Below are 13,995 nucleotides of genomic sequence, written 5' to 3'. Positions count from 1 at the left end.
GCCAGTACAACAAACATTTGCTCTAGAATTTCTTGCTCACATGGAAGTGGACAATGAATAAACATGGAACATTCTGTTGACAGATAAAGCCCATCTCCATCTCCAAGGATACTTCAATACACAGAACTGCAGAATATGCGCCATAGAAAACCCACTCACACATCAATCAGTAATGCTTTATTCTGCAAAGTTGACTGTGTGTTGTGGGAAGAAGGCATTGTTTATCGTAAGGCCATATTCTATCGAGGAGATGGATCCTGCAGGTCCTGTTACCTGCACCGTCAGTGGTACACGCTACAGGAGTCTTTGGCGCACCAACATTATTCTAATCCTTCAACAGACTGGATGGGTGGGTACGATCATTTTTATGCAAGCTGGCACTCTTCTGCACATCGCACAGCCAGAAAAGCAGGTGCTGCAGAGGCATTTTGGAAATGCTAGAATTAACAGCTGTCATTTCCCTACAGCTGGGCCATCCAGATCATCTGATCTTGACCTCTGTGACTTCTGGCTGTGGGGTTATCTGAAAAATGTTACCTTCAAAGCTCCAATTACAAATGCTGAATGTGACCCATGGAACATCCCAATCTGTTGTGGAACATGCTGTTTCTTGATTTCAACTTGTGGCATGAAACTGTGGGCAGCATATTGAACAGGTTTTGTGCCAGTCTCACCACAGTTGAAAACCAATTTCATTGTTGTTTTTATGCTGGTTTTGGCCTCAGGACAGTTAAAAACTGATTTTCCCCATCCAACGCCATTGTGGATGAGTTTACCTCACTAACAATGGCACGACTGTTGAACGCCGCAGTCATGCACATTGCACAGTATGGTTGGCTTAATGTGCAACTCACACCGTAGCCATCACATTGCAATTCATCTGTCATTTGTAGCTGAACCCTGTTACATTATAATGCTTATAGTGCAATTTAGTGGGAAAACTTTTGTGAAATTTATTTTGTTTCAGTATTTCTCCCTTCTTCAATAATATTCCATACAAATTTGATGTCATTGTGAGCACCAGTTCCTTTTTTACAGTGTTCTGAAACTGAAATTTTAATTATAATCAAGCAGTATAAGATACACAATGATGTGTTTATAGTGTTGACTAAATTTTTAAAGCCAGATGGTAAAATAGTCCTCTGAGGTAAAGTGTAACATCAGTCATTAACTGCTAAAAGAAAGTTTTGCACCTGCTGGATATCTGCAAACACATGTAGGTTTAGATTTACGTGAATGATTCATATTTATCAAACTGAACTCTGATGCTGGCTAACATGCAATACCATGTTCCTCCAAACTCCATGTATTGTCACAGGCTTGGAGCCATCTTTGTATGTTGTCTATAATGTGGTCAAGATGTTGCTGCTCAACCACATCCCACTCTTTGACAGCAATAAGAACAGACTGAATTAAGATGGCGGCTCAGATGAGCGACCCGAGTGCCGAAGATTAATGTTGTCTAAGGTCAATATGACCTATCGATGCCACATGCTTATTGTTTTGTTTTTTGATTGTTATATCCAGAAAGTTAATTTGGTTGTTCTGTTCTCTTTCAATTGTGAATTTTATATTTTTATGTATATTATTGATGTCCGAATGGAGTTTTTCAATTTTTGTTTGTGGTTCATCTATTAAGCAAAGGATGTCATTCATATAACTCAACCAATATAATATGTTGTATTCTTTTGCTATTTTTGTGAAAATGATCTGTTCAATGTGGTTTACAAAAATATTTGCTAAGGCTCCTGAAACTGGGACCCCATTGGTAATCCATCTTTTTGTAAATAAAATTCATTAATGAACTGGAAGTAATTTTGTTCTGTTATGAGCTTTATTAATGTGCGCATTTCCTTAATGTGTTCATCAGGGAGTTGACCACAAGTTTTCAGGTTCTTATCTATGACTTCCATTGTTTCCGGTACTGGTACGTTGGTGAGATGAATTCTTATGTTTTTTTCAATGTATTGTTCTTTGTCTATCAGTACTACTGTGTTCCCCTTGTCTGCTTTTGAAGTGATAACATTTTCATTTTGAAGTTTTCTCCTAAGTTTTCTGAGTGTTGCAGATTCTGTTGTTGTTGTTTTTGTGTTTTTATACTGGTTATTATATTCTGGATTTCTTTTTTTACTAGTTCTCTAGTTAGTCCAATGTTGACACTGCTGTTTTCATTCCCACCTTCCCTTGTCAAAACACTTTCTGCTTCTATAATTAGATTTTCTAAGTAATCTTCATCTATTTCTTAACTTACATTGTATTATAAGCCTTTTCCAACAGCTGTCTTTTTGTACTGTTTAAATGTGTGCCAGTAACGTTCAGAACAAGACAAGGCGAAACGTGTATGGGATAAATAAATTAAGTAGCAGCAGGAAAAGGCAGTTTTATTTACAAAACAAGTATTTATATGCTTGCTGCGGAGGATGGCCACACAAACAAACTTGTGATGTTAATGTAGTTTATTATCAATGTTTGGGTTGTGTTGTAAGCTGAAGTTACTAAGGATAGATTGATTGGTGGGTATCATCGAGTTTGTTCTATGCTATTTCAGTGAGGGTAGGTTTTTAATTACACCAGGATGAGTGAATTTTGGTTTATTGGTATCATGGACATCATTTCAGTGATTCATATAAAGTTAAGTTTCAGATAACAGTTTTGGAGTGATGTGTGATTTTGTGCGAGCTATATAGGTCAAGTGAAATTTCCAAAACCAGTTTATACTATTTACATTTATTGAGGTTTTGAGAATTTTTCTGCATTCTGATTGCTGGATTTTTGCGCAAGTTTTTGTTTTGATTATGTCTTTAATACTAGGAATGACATATGTGCATACATCAATACTTGGCACTGACACGTGGAGGGAACAACAAATCCACCCACATCTGCCAAAGGCCCATTGGTATGCTGAGAAGTGAGCTCCTAAATGCAGCTCACCTGGAGTATGTAATGAGAGAGAGTTTTTGAGGATCATTGTCATATTGAAATTTAACTATGGCTGCCAATGACACACCTTTACAGACTCCACCTCATACCATTGTCATATTGCAACTATGGAGAGCTCCAGGACATTAATAAACACCATCTTCAGCTGCATTCAATGCAGAAGGGAATCCAACTGGCTGATTACATAACTTGTCCCGCTGCACCAAGTGCTTAGTTCTCAGGTATTAATCCACTTGTTTATGAAGAATTTATTTAGACATTTATAAATTACTTTATAAATTTACCATGCATTATAAATTTTACATTTATAAATTACTAGTGGAAATTGTTTTAAAAGTTAGAATTAAACTGTTACCTGTTAAGTTTTAGTATGTGCCACGTGTGTGTGTGTGTGTGTGTGTGTGTGTGTGTGTGTGTGCAAAATCTGAATTGTAATGTAAGAGGCCAATGTATTTGTGTCTGTATTATTTTGTTTTAACTGTCTGTGAAATGCGTTTTCTGGACTATTCAACTTGGAATTTTTAAGACACTGTTTGTTTGGCCTGGCTGTTCAACTGAAGGCCAATAAATAAATAAATAAATAAATAAATATTTAAAAAAGGTCACACACTTCTGTCAAGGGCTCTCTTATGTTGAATATTGAAGCTGCAATTATTACTGCACAGTCATCTAACAGCAAACAGGGCAGTATGCCAACAAGGTGTCACATTTGTAGCAGTGAGGCACAATAAATATGCAGGTGAGTTCTCATCCACAGCACTCGTGGCATAATTGATATCCAGGAATCATTTCAACCACAGCAGTGAAAGATTAAGGACACAACGGCCTACAGAAAAGGAAGGAATGGACAGGGTGGGGGGGGGAAAGTAATAGTATAACACTAATCAGTATAAGCAGGAGCAACTACTAAGAATGGAATTGAATGCATAACATTCAGTCTCCTCCACCATCCCACCAAAGTGTACAGAGCACTTGCTATCTGGGATCCTTCACAACGTTTTCTGTGAAGAAGCCAAGCTGGCACTTAACAAGCTTTGCTCAGAAAAATGATAAGCACTCTATAACAGGCCACATACCTGCAATCTTTTCAATACATTGGAAGAAGAGAAATGAGTCTGTAATAGAAGGTGGTTTATTTATCTCCAGTTTCATAGACAGATGTTACAACAGCTTTTTAAGTCTGTCAGAAAATTTTCTCTGAGCCACTGACTGATTACAAAAGTAGATGAAGGATAATCCTATCAATCTGGTAAAAGATACGATTGCAGCAAGCAGAATTACTAATTTTTAGTGACCTACCCAATTTTTTAATCTCCTTTGGCTTTGTATACCTGAAACCGGGTCGACAGAAGCGTCCGATCCCACACGCCGGCTTTGACCCATGACGTAAGGGTGTTGTTGTGTGTGACGTCATGCCGACGCGAAGTTTGGTTTGTGAGTGTGGCGTGTTTGTATATGTCGCCATGTTGTGGCTTGTTGTGCTCTCTGGTGGTATGTTCAGGGTTTTCGTTGTTGTGGTATAATGGGCTCAGTTTGCTTTTGCTTATCATCCAGAATTGTTCGAGTGTCAGTTGTGTTTGTAGTGGAGTTTGTTTCAGTGAGTTAACAATATTGTGTAAAGGTTAATTTAGGGTTGTTCGCTGTAAATCGTGTGGTAATTTTAGTAAAATTAATCGGTTGTTGTTTTTGTTCAGGAATGGATATGACGGATAAAATTAACAGTGCGCAGGTCAAATGAAGTGTTCGATCCCAATGTGGGGCTGTGTATTTTGATATTGGTGTCGGGAGATGTTTTTGAGCTATATAGGCCAAGGAAAGTGTTTGATCCTGATTTATGGGATCGGGAGCTGCTGTTGAGCTATATAGCTCAAGGGAAGTGTCCGATTCCAGATATTGTGTTTAGTGGTATTTGTGGAGTTTTGTGATGTTGGTTTCTTTCATCGTTTTGTGTGGTTTTGTATGGGGGTGGGTGTTTAAATTTGTTTATATTTAGTTTGCCCCCATCCAAAAACACCCCATTTCCCGCGCTTGTTCCGTTAGTGTTATTAGGCTTTTTGTGGAAAGTGTGTGTGTTTGTTTTTCGATGTATTTTCGTCCTCAAAATGTGTACGTACTGACTTTATATGTGCCATATTGGAATTGTGGTTTATGGTCGTTTCCGCCATATTTGTGACGTCAGACGGGAGGGATCGGATGCTTCCGTATTTCCCTGAAACCAGTACACAGTGGCAATACAAGGCATGCCTGCAGAAGTAAGACAAATGCATCATAATTTGTTTATTTATAAGTCAGCACAATCTTTACTGCCATTGAGGACGTAATCACAGATTTCAGTGCCCATTAACTCCATTATCCTGATAGAACTATTTTCTCAACATTCAATACCGTATTTAAGATTACTTTTGTTTGTTTCTCATTTAACACACTTAAAAATAGTTTCTGTTTTATTCTGAGTGTGTTTTACTTTTTTAAGGATTAGGGCACATGTTTTGCTTATGATCTATGCCTATATAATAACATGGTGTAGGCCTGCTGAAGGATTTTACAGTTTTGGTTGTTATGGAGTTTTAACTCTTTGACTGCAGCTTGTTCTCTGAATTAAATATAGCCGTAGCTCTCATTTCCCAGTGCAAGGTATTTGCTTCCCAACAATTATCCATCCCTTGTCCTTACTTTTGTTCTATTTAACCTGCGTTTATTTTAGTGGAAAACAAGACCAGAAAGATGTAGAAATGCTTTTGGGAAGAGTTAAACTTTCTGTCTATGTTTGTCTTATTCATAAATCTTTTCGGTTACCTATGATTTCCATCTTTATATTCTGGTGGAGTCATTTTTTTATGATTTTGTTACACATTACTTTTTTTCTCTCATGTAAACCTAACTGGTTAGTAAATTTTATTGTTAACATTTAACCGGCACGGTTAGATGAACTGCATTGACCTCCCTCAAAAGAAAAATAGTCAATGGCTGTTGTATGTATTTTTTACTTCTAGGCACATCAGCTACTCTAGAGATGTTCTTTATCAGTACTACCTGGTAAAAAATCAAACTCATAGTCACTGTCTGTATAACTTCTTGAAACTGTCTCTTGCTGCGGTATAAAGATAAGCTATCATATGATCGTTACTTACAGAACAATACCTTGTAAGTGCACGATTCTACTGTTGGCGTAAATGTGTTCAAGGAGCTGTTCAACACCACATACACGAAACTGATGGGCTTGGGACACATGCCTCCTTTGTTTTCTTTTTCCCATACATAGTTACTCCCCCATTTTCCTTAACTAGTTCTACAGGATCACAACACTAGCTTTATGCATCAACACATATAATTTTAATTTCAGCAATTTCCATGAGATGTTCTGATAACATATCTACATCTACATTTATACTCCGCAAGCCACCCACCGGTGTGTGGCGGAGGGCACTTTACGTGCCACTGTCATTACCTCCCTTTCCTGTTCCAGTCGCGTATGGTTCGCGGGAAGAACGACTGTCTGAAAGCCTCCGTGCGCACTCTAATCTCTCTAATTTTACATTCGTGATCTCCTCGGGAGGTATAAGTAGGGGGAAGCAATATATTCGATACCTCATCCAGAAACGCACCCTCTCGAAACCTGGCGAGCAAGCTACACCGCGATGCAGAGCGCCTCTCTTGCAGAGTCTGCCACTTGAGTTTATTAAACATCTCCGCAACGCTATCACGGTTACCAAATAACCCTGTGACGAAACGCGCCGCTCTTCTTTGGATCTTCTCTATCTCCTCCGTCAAACCGATCTGGTACGGATCCCACACTGATGAGCAATACTCAAGTATAGGTCGAACGAGTGTTTTGTAAGCCACCTCCTTTGTTGATGGACTACATTTTCTAAGGACTCTCCCAATGAATCTCAACCTGGTACCCGCCTTACCAACAATTAATTTTATATGATCATTCCACTTCAAATCGTTCCGCACGCATACTCCCAGATATTTTACAGAAGTAACTGCTACCAGTGTTTGTTCCGCTATCATATAATCATACAGTAAAGGATCCTTCTTTCTATGTATTCGCAATACATTACATTTGTCTATGTTAAGGGTCAGTTGCCACTTCCTGCACCAAGTGCCTATCCGCTGCAGATCTTCCTGCATTTCGCTACAATTCTCTAATGCTGCAACTTCTCTGTATACTACAGCATCATCCGCGAAAAGCCACATGGAACTTCTGACACTATCTACTAGGTCATTTATATATATTGTGAAAAGCAATGGTCCCATAACACTCCCCTGTGGCACGCCAGAGGTTACTTTAACGTCTGTAGACGTCTCTCCATTGATAACAACATGCTGTGTTCTGTTTGCTAAAAACTCTTCAATCCAGCCACAGAGCTGGTCTGATATTCCGTAGGCTCTTACTTTGTTTATCAGGCGACAGTGCGGAACTGTGTCCAACGCCTTCCGGAAGTCAAGAAAAATAGCATCTACCTGGGAGCCTGTATCTAATATTTTCTGGGTTTCATGAACAAATAAAGCGAGTTGGGTCTCACACGATCGCTGTTTCCGGAATCCATGTTGATTTCTACATAGTAGATTCTGGGTTTCCAAAAACGACATGATACTCAAGCAAAAAACATGTTCTAAAATTCTACAACAGATCGACGTCAGAGATATAGGTCTATAGTTTTGCGCATCTGCTCGACGACCCTTCTTGAAGACTGGGACTATCTGTGCTCTTTTCCAATCATTTGGAACCCTCCGTTCCTCTAGAGACTTGCGGTACACGGCTGTTAGAAGGGGGGCAAGTTCTTTCGCGTACTCTGTGTAGAATCGAAATGGTATCCCGTCAGGTCCAGTGGACTTTCCTCTATTGAGTGATTCCAGTTGCTTTTCTATTCCTTGGACACTTATTTCGATGTCAGCCATTTTTTCGTTTGTGCGAGGATTAAGAGAAGGAACTGCAGTGCGGTCTTCCTCTGTGAAACAGCTTTGGAAAAAGGTGTTTAGTATTTCAGCTTTACGCATGTCATCCTCTGTTTCAATGCCATCATCATCCCGTAGTGTCTGGATATGCTGTTTCGAGCCACTTACTGATTTAACGTTTAACGTTTAAACTTGGATTGGAGCTCTCTTTGCTTTCGCAGTAGTTTCCTAACTTTGTTGTTGTACCACAGTGGGTTTTTCCCGTCCCTCACAGTTTTACTCAGCACGTACCTGTCTAAAACGCATTTTACGATTGCCTTGAACTTTTTCCATAAACACTCAACATTGTCAGTGTCGGAACAGAAATTTTCGTTTTGATCTGTTAGGTAGTCTGAAATCTGCCTTCTATTACTCTTGCTAAACAGATAAACCTTCCTCCCTTTTTTTATATTCTTATTAACTTCCATATTCAGGGATGCTGCAACGGCCATATGATCACTGATTCCCTGTTCTGTACATACAAAGTCGAAAAGTTCGGGTCTGTTTGTTATCAGTAGGTCCAAGATGTTATCTCCACGAGTCGGTTCTCTGTTTAATTGCTCGAGGTAATTTTCGGATAGTGCACTCAGTATAATGTCACTCGATATTCTGACATTAAATTTGCTCTATTATCTTTATGGGTATTAAAAATTAATTTTTACTACTAAGGTGTCTGTCATCAAAAATGTAATACTTTCATGCTGTGTTTCTATTATTGTTATCATTAAGCGACTGGAATGCGGAAATGTCCGATTCCACCCGTCTGCTTTGACCCATGACGTAATCAATATGGCGGAAATGGCTATCCCAAACGTTTCCAATATGGAGCCTTTGACATCACTACATACACACGGCAACAAACACGAAAATATAAATAAGACAATAACATCTCCCTAAAAATATAATCAAACTAACAACAGCGGGAAATTGGGAATTTTGGGGAGGGAACAAGCTAAATATAACAGTAAAAAAATTAAAAAAAAACGGGACTAGTGCAGCAGGGGATACAACCCGTCGGCTTTGGACTATGACGTCACAAGTGGCCAATCGAGAAGCGATTCTTCTTAGTGTTGTAGCTCCCTCCAGTGGCTGATAAGTGGTTTTTGGCTTTTTAAAAAAAAATCTCACGAGATAGAATAAACATATCCACTTTATTAAGCAATCAGTAAAAAAAACGAAACTGAAACATAACGGCAAAAGCGAAAATGGCAAACTGCTCTCTGGCGACTTGTGACGTCATTGTCCAAAGCCGACGGGTTGTATCCCCTGCTGCACTAGACCCAAAAAAACACCACGCTCCCAAAACACACAAAAACGGGCTCTTCCCTTGACCTATATAGGTCAACGGCAGCTGACGATACCACTTCAGACGGGGAAAAACTGTTGAACTACTGAATCAAAGGTTGGTTAATTACGGCCATGTCTTTAGACTGCTTAGGGATGGCTGTTAAGGCTGAAACAGTTGGTCTGTACTGAATACATGCAAATGTGCATAGCCTGTCATGGTATGCGTGATATTCTGGAAAATTGCGAATTTTGCAGAATAATCACTTAAAATTAAAAAACAAGATATGAGAATAACAAAAGGAGTTTGGAATGGGGAATCATCATAATTTAAAATTTTAACTCTTTCAGGATTTTGTATAGAGACTACATGAAAGAATTTTTATAATTTTGATGAAAATGCTAGGGGGATGAAATAGGTATGTTACCCACTGAGGAATACATAAAGTATTCGCAAACCTGCCCCTCTGAGAACACGTGATGTTTGCTACTACGCACTGCGCGTAAAGAATGTTTCGTGTGTGTGTATGTGTGTGTGAGAGAGAGAGAGAGAGAGAGAGAGAGAGAGAGAGAAGTGGCCAAAGGATGAATAAATAGCGGTATTGTTATTACTGATCAAATAGAAATGTTGCGCCGATTGGCGTGTATCAGTTCTAACCTACAGCCTAGTAACAAAAGATATAGTTACTAAAGACCAATCGCTAAAATAAAATAATAATAAAAGTAATTTGGTTTATTAAGAACGAATGAGTAGTGGCAGTTGTCAAATGAAAAAACATATCACCGATACACACGTCTTCAGCTGGATCAGGAGGTTCCCAAGTCGTAACTCCAGTCCTTAAGTTGAAATAAAAATATTTGTCTGGGTACTTTGCTGAAACATACACTTCCCAGTCATTGTTAAGTCTTTTTACAAACTTTCTCTTCACAACACTCATTGTGTTTTGCAACACAGCACACATATATATTCATAACAAACCACCACCTTGCACACAACGTAAACACAGCTGCTGCCAATCGTACTTCTAAAATTGCAAAGATAAAATACGTCAGGAAACTAATAGATGCCCTAATGAAAAAAAATCTCTCTTTGTGTCAGAAATATCGATTGTTTTCGAGGCAAAAACCAAAATTTCGAAATGATTAACAAGATAAGAATCACAAATTATGGATTCGAACAATGGCTGCACGTAAGGACTTTTAACAAGTTAATTATTTTGTCATTATAACTCGAGACAAAAAGACATTTTTAATGTTTATTAAAGACATAAAGTACTGAATTCATACGTACATAAATTATTTCACCAAAACATTAATATTGCCGCTGAACCAATCACGGATAAATACAACTTTTTGGGAGAAACTCAGTTGGCAATTCAAGGGTATTGCCAACTGTGGTATACAGATAGATTTTTTCGAAGGGTGTAATTGTTGACATGAGAGAGTAGAGTTCGTGTTCAGTAAATGTGAGACATGTTATGCGAATTTAATTTTGTTGTGGGAAAAAGCTCTCGAAATCACATATAAAATGTCTTACTATGGATTATTCAGGCGATAGTTCTGATGCAGAAACCTTAAGATCTGAATGTATAGCCTCTCAACAAGCAGGAACTGTAGAAAAGCAAACGGAAGATACTAGTGACAAGGCTGTCAAACGTAGGAAGAGGAGTCAGCGATATCGACAGGCTTACCGCGTCGAATGGGAATCACAACCAGATTTCAAAGGTAACGCAACTTGTACAGCTTTGAAAACTTGATTTTGTGTTTACCGCTCCTACTATAATCTTTCTGGTATACTTCTTGATGTAACGTAAAATGCCTAATACTTCATATTCAAGTGTCCATTCATGTTCTCAATACTCGAGATAATTAAAAGTTCCTTTCAAAATTGCATAATCCGTATTCGAGTTAACTGTGAATACTAATGCTTTTCTACAAAGCAGCGATTATATTGTATACCATTGTTGGCATCGGAATGAAATACAGTATGTGAATGTGCTATATATAGTCCGTGAAAATTGACGATGCCTCCTTGTCACAGTATACGGTGGCGTGCGAAATCTGTAAAGCGTCGTGTTGTTTATGAATACTGTTTTTTATTTGCTTCGTCGTTCTTTAGACACACATGTCGTTTAGTCCCAGTTAAACCTTTTCATATAAAATACATATAAAATTATCTAACATGCGTACATAACACGCAACCGAAGCATTTCTTTGACGTATTTTTCGTTTTGTAACTACACATTATGGGCATAATGTAATAAAGCTCCTCACGTCAAAATGCCAATGTCTTGAAGAAGGTAACACTGATCAACGTCAGCAGTTTGTTAACCACTGCTAAGTAAAAGCCCTTTCTAGACTTTTCCAAGTATTATAGTCTTCAGTGACCTTTTGCTCTTGCTCTTGCTCTGAGTCATCTACCGTCCTTACATTAGGCCGTCGCCATTGTCTCTTCGTATTTGTTTCTAGCAACAAACGCCCATGGCCTATATGTGTAGGAAGCAACATGTCCACACCATCTCCTTTCATTTTCATTGCAGTCGTAATTGCATTTTCCACTCCAGTCTTTTTCTTATCTTGATTCATTTGTTATTTAACTGTCGCCCTAAATTACTCTGAGTAACACTCAGTTCCTGAATGGGTTCTACATAACTGAAAACTGGAAATGCATACGTGAAAACTTAGTTTCAAGAACTCCTATTTCGGTCTAACCACTCCAGGCTACTTTCACTCTGCTGTTTATTTCATTCCCTGCCCAACCATTAGATATATTTAGTTTTAACATAATCGATTTTCAAGACTACATTATAACATCATTAATAACATCCTCCATTTGTTGTTGAAGTTTACCTGCAGTACAAGCAAACAATACAATGAAATAGGGATTTGCTCTTCTTTTCTATATAGAGAGGACTCCTAATAAAAGTCTGGTGGTATGCAGTCTCTTCACCTAATACCTCTTTTAACTGTGTACTTTTAGTTTTTGCTGAGGATTGACAGAATCTGTAGAATTAATGCATTTCTTCTTTAATATGCAATCAGATTTTTTTCTCTTGATTCTAAAGCAGTCCATATGAAAATGTAGGTAAAAACCATGGTTCTATTGGACACTGTAAGGTTATGAAACTTCCCTGGCAGACTAAACCTGTGTGCCGGACCAAGACTCAGAAATCGGGACCTTTGCCTTTTGCGGGCAAGTGCTCTACCAACTGAGCTACCAAAGCACGACTCACCCCCCGTCCTCACAGCTTTACTTCTGCCAGTAGCTACCTCTCTCCTACCTTCCAAATTTTACAGAAGCTCTCCTGCGACCTGCCAGGAAAGTTTCATATCAGCACACACGGCACTGCAGAGTGAAAATCTCATTCTGGAGACTGTAAAGTTAATTTGGCAGACAGATAAACAAGCTTTGGAACTTTTGTCTTGGCATTAGAATATTGTTCTCTCTCAAAACGTATAAATAACCATGAAAATCATTGTTTCTACAGTAACTTAACATTTGGTACTAAAGTAAAATGGTTCACTTACTTAGCACTGGAAGAGCAAAGTTATAACTGATTCACATCTCAGCTAAACTTTAAGTATAGCAAATCTTTCATAAAGATTTCACTTAGCTGCAGTTACAGACTGCTTTGAATCAAATCTCTCCAACTTCATCAGTTAATTTTCTTTTGACTTGTGAAGTATTGGTAGACTGTAGTGTTCATAAGGGACCTGCATGTACTTCTATCAAGTTTCAGCTCCATCTGTAACTTTGTGTATGTGTTACAGCCTTTTTCACAAGGGCCACTTTCTTTGGAACCAGAAACAAATGTGTAGAAAAATACTCATGTTTGGCATACTTTGTTAGTGACCTAACCGAGCAAGGGCTTCATAACTTGTCACCTAGGTCTGTTTTGTGCAGGACACAGAAATAACAGATATGAGGATCAGAAATCACTGACAACAACACAACCCCACTTCAAACATAGTGAAAATTTTTGTCCTGACCCATTTTATCCGTATTTTAAGAAGAAATAGGTAGTGAATAAAAGACAACAGAAAAACTTTCATTGTCAGTGCATTGTGTACCTGCCTGTTGGAAAATTATGTACTCCCCTAATAGGTTTATTCAGAGTATTAGTAGCCTCTAAAGTTTTCAGATACATTTGACACCACATCTTAAAATTAACACTAATGTTTTTTAATTGTTTGCACCACTGAAAAGTGTTCATTTAAGTCTATCAAAAACATTTATTTTCCTTTCCCTATTGTTTCAGTTAAAGTTTAAAAATTAATTACATTTGAAAAAAAAATAAAGGACTGAAGAATAATAATTATTGTTTTGCTCGATGGCAGTTGTGAATCACATTATGTTGTTTTTTCTCTCCACAAACTGAGGGTGACTCCGGTGCATCTACCTACACATGTCACTTTGGATGTAATTCAGAGGTTTTTGAAAATTCAATTTTAGGTCCATTACTGTTTCAACAAACAATAAAATTTCTTTCAAATTTCACACTAGCATGTGCTTTTTCTTCCACATTTTCCTGTTCTACTTGACTGGGAGAACAGTCTTTTTTGCACACGAATTCAGTTAAATTTTATAACCTTTTCTCTTATTTTTTCTAGAGCCACTTTCCACATGTGCTTTTTGGATGTGTCAATAGTCTTTTTTTCTTCCATCTGTTACTTGCTTGCTGCTATTGCCATTTGTTCTGAAACACAAAATCTTTCATTGTCATTTTAAATAATCCTATCTGGGGAATTAAGATCAAAATTTGAATTGCTTTCTTCATGTGGATCTTTGATTAGCTGGTTGTAATCCAAACTCTTAATACATTGTTTGCT

General features: G+C 38.0%; 2 protein-coding genes across 4 annotated transcripts in view; one reads left to right on the top strand and one right to left on the bottom strand.

The window, feature by feature from the left end:
- The window catches only part of LOC124612647 (transcriptional protein SWT1), a 284,350-nt gene extending 274,178 nt beyond the window's left edge, over positions 1 to 10,172 (bottom strand). For 2 of the 3 annotated variants that reach the window (XM_047140952.1, XM_047140953.1), the window contains exon 1: positions 9,960 to 10,172. In XM_047140952.1, coding sequence (XP_046996908.1) covers positions 9,960 to 10,127 — 168 coding nt within the window. In that variant the 5' untranslated portion in view covers positions 10,128 to 10,172. Of the gene's footprint in view, positions 1 to 9,949 lie in introns of all 3 variants that reach the window. The other variant, XM_047140954.1, reaches the window with a different exon arrangement.
- A 403-nt stretch (positions 10,173 to 10,575) lies between these two features.
- The window catches only part of LOC124612448, a 76,843-nt gene continuing 73,423 nt past the window's right edge, over positions 10,576 to 13,995 (top strand). The window contains exon 1 of the mRNA XM_047140669.1: positions 10,576 to 10,890. Coding sequence (XP_046996625.1) covers positions 10,704 to 10,890 — 187 coding nt within the window. The 5' untranslated portion in view covers positions 10,576 to 10,703. The remainder of the gene's footprint in view (positions 10,891 to 13,995) is intronic.

The sequence above is a fragment of the Schistocerca americana genome, chromosome 4 (assembly GCF_021461395.2).
Source record: "Schistocerca americana isolate TAMUIC-IGC-003095 chromosome 4, iqSchAmer2.1, whole genome shotgun sequence".
NCBI classification, from domain to species: Eukaryota; Metazoa; Arthropoda; class Insecta; order Orthoptera; family Acrididae; genus Schistocerca; species Schistocerca americana.
This window is presented reverse-complemented; position numbering and strand designations above follow the sequence as displayed.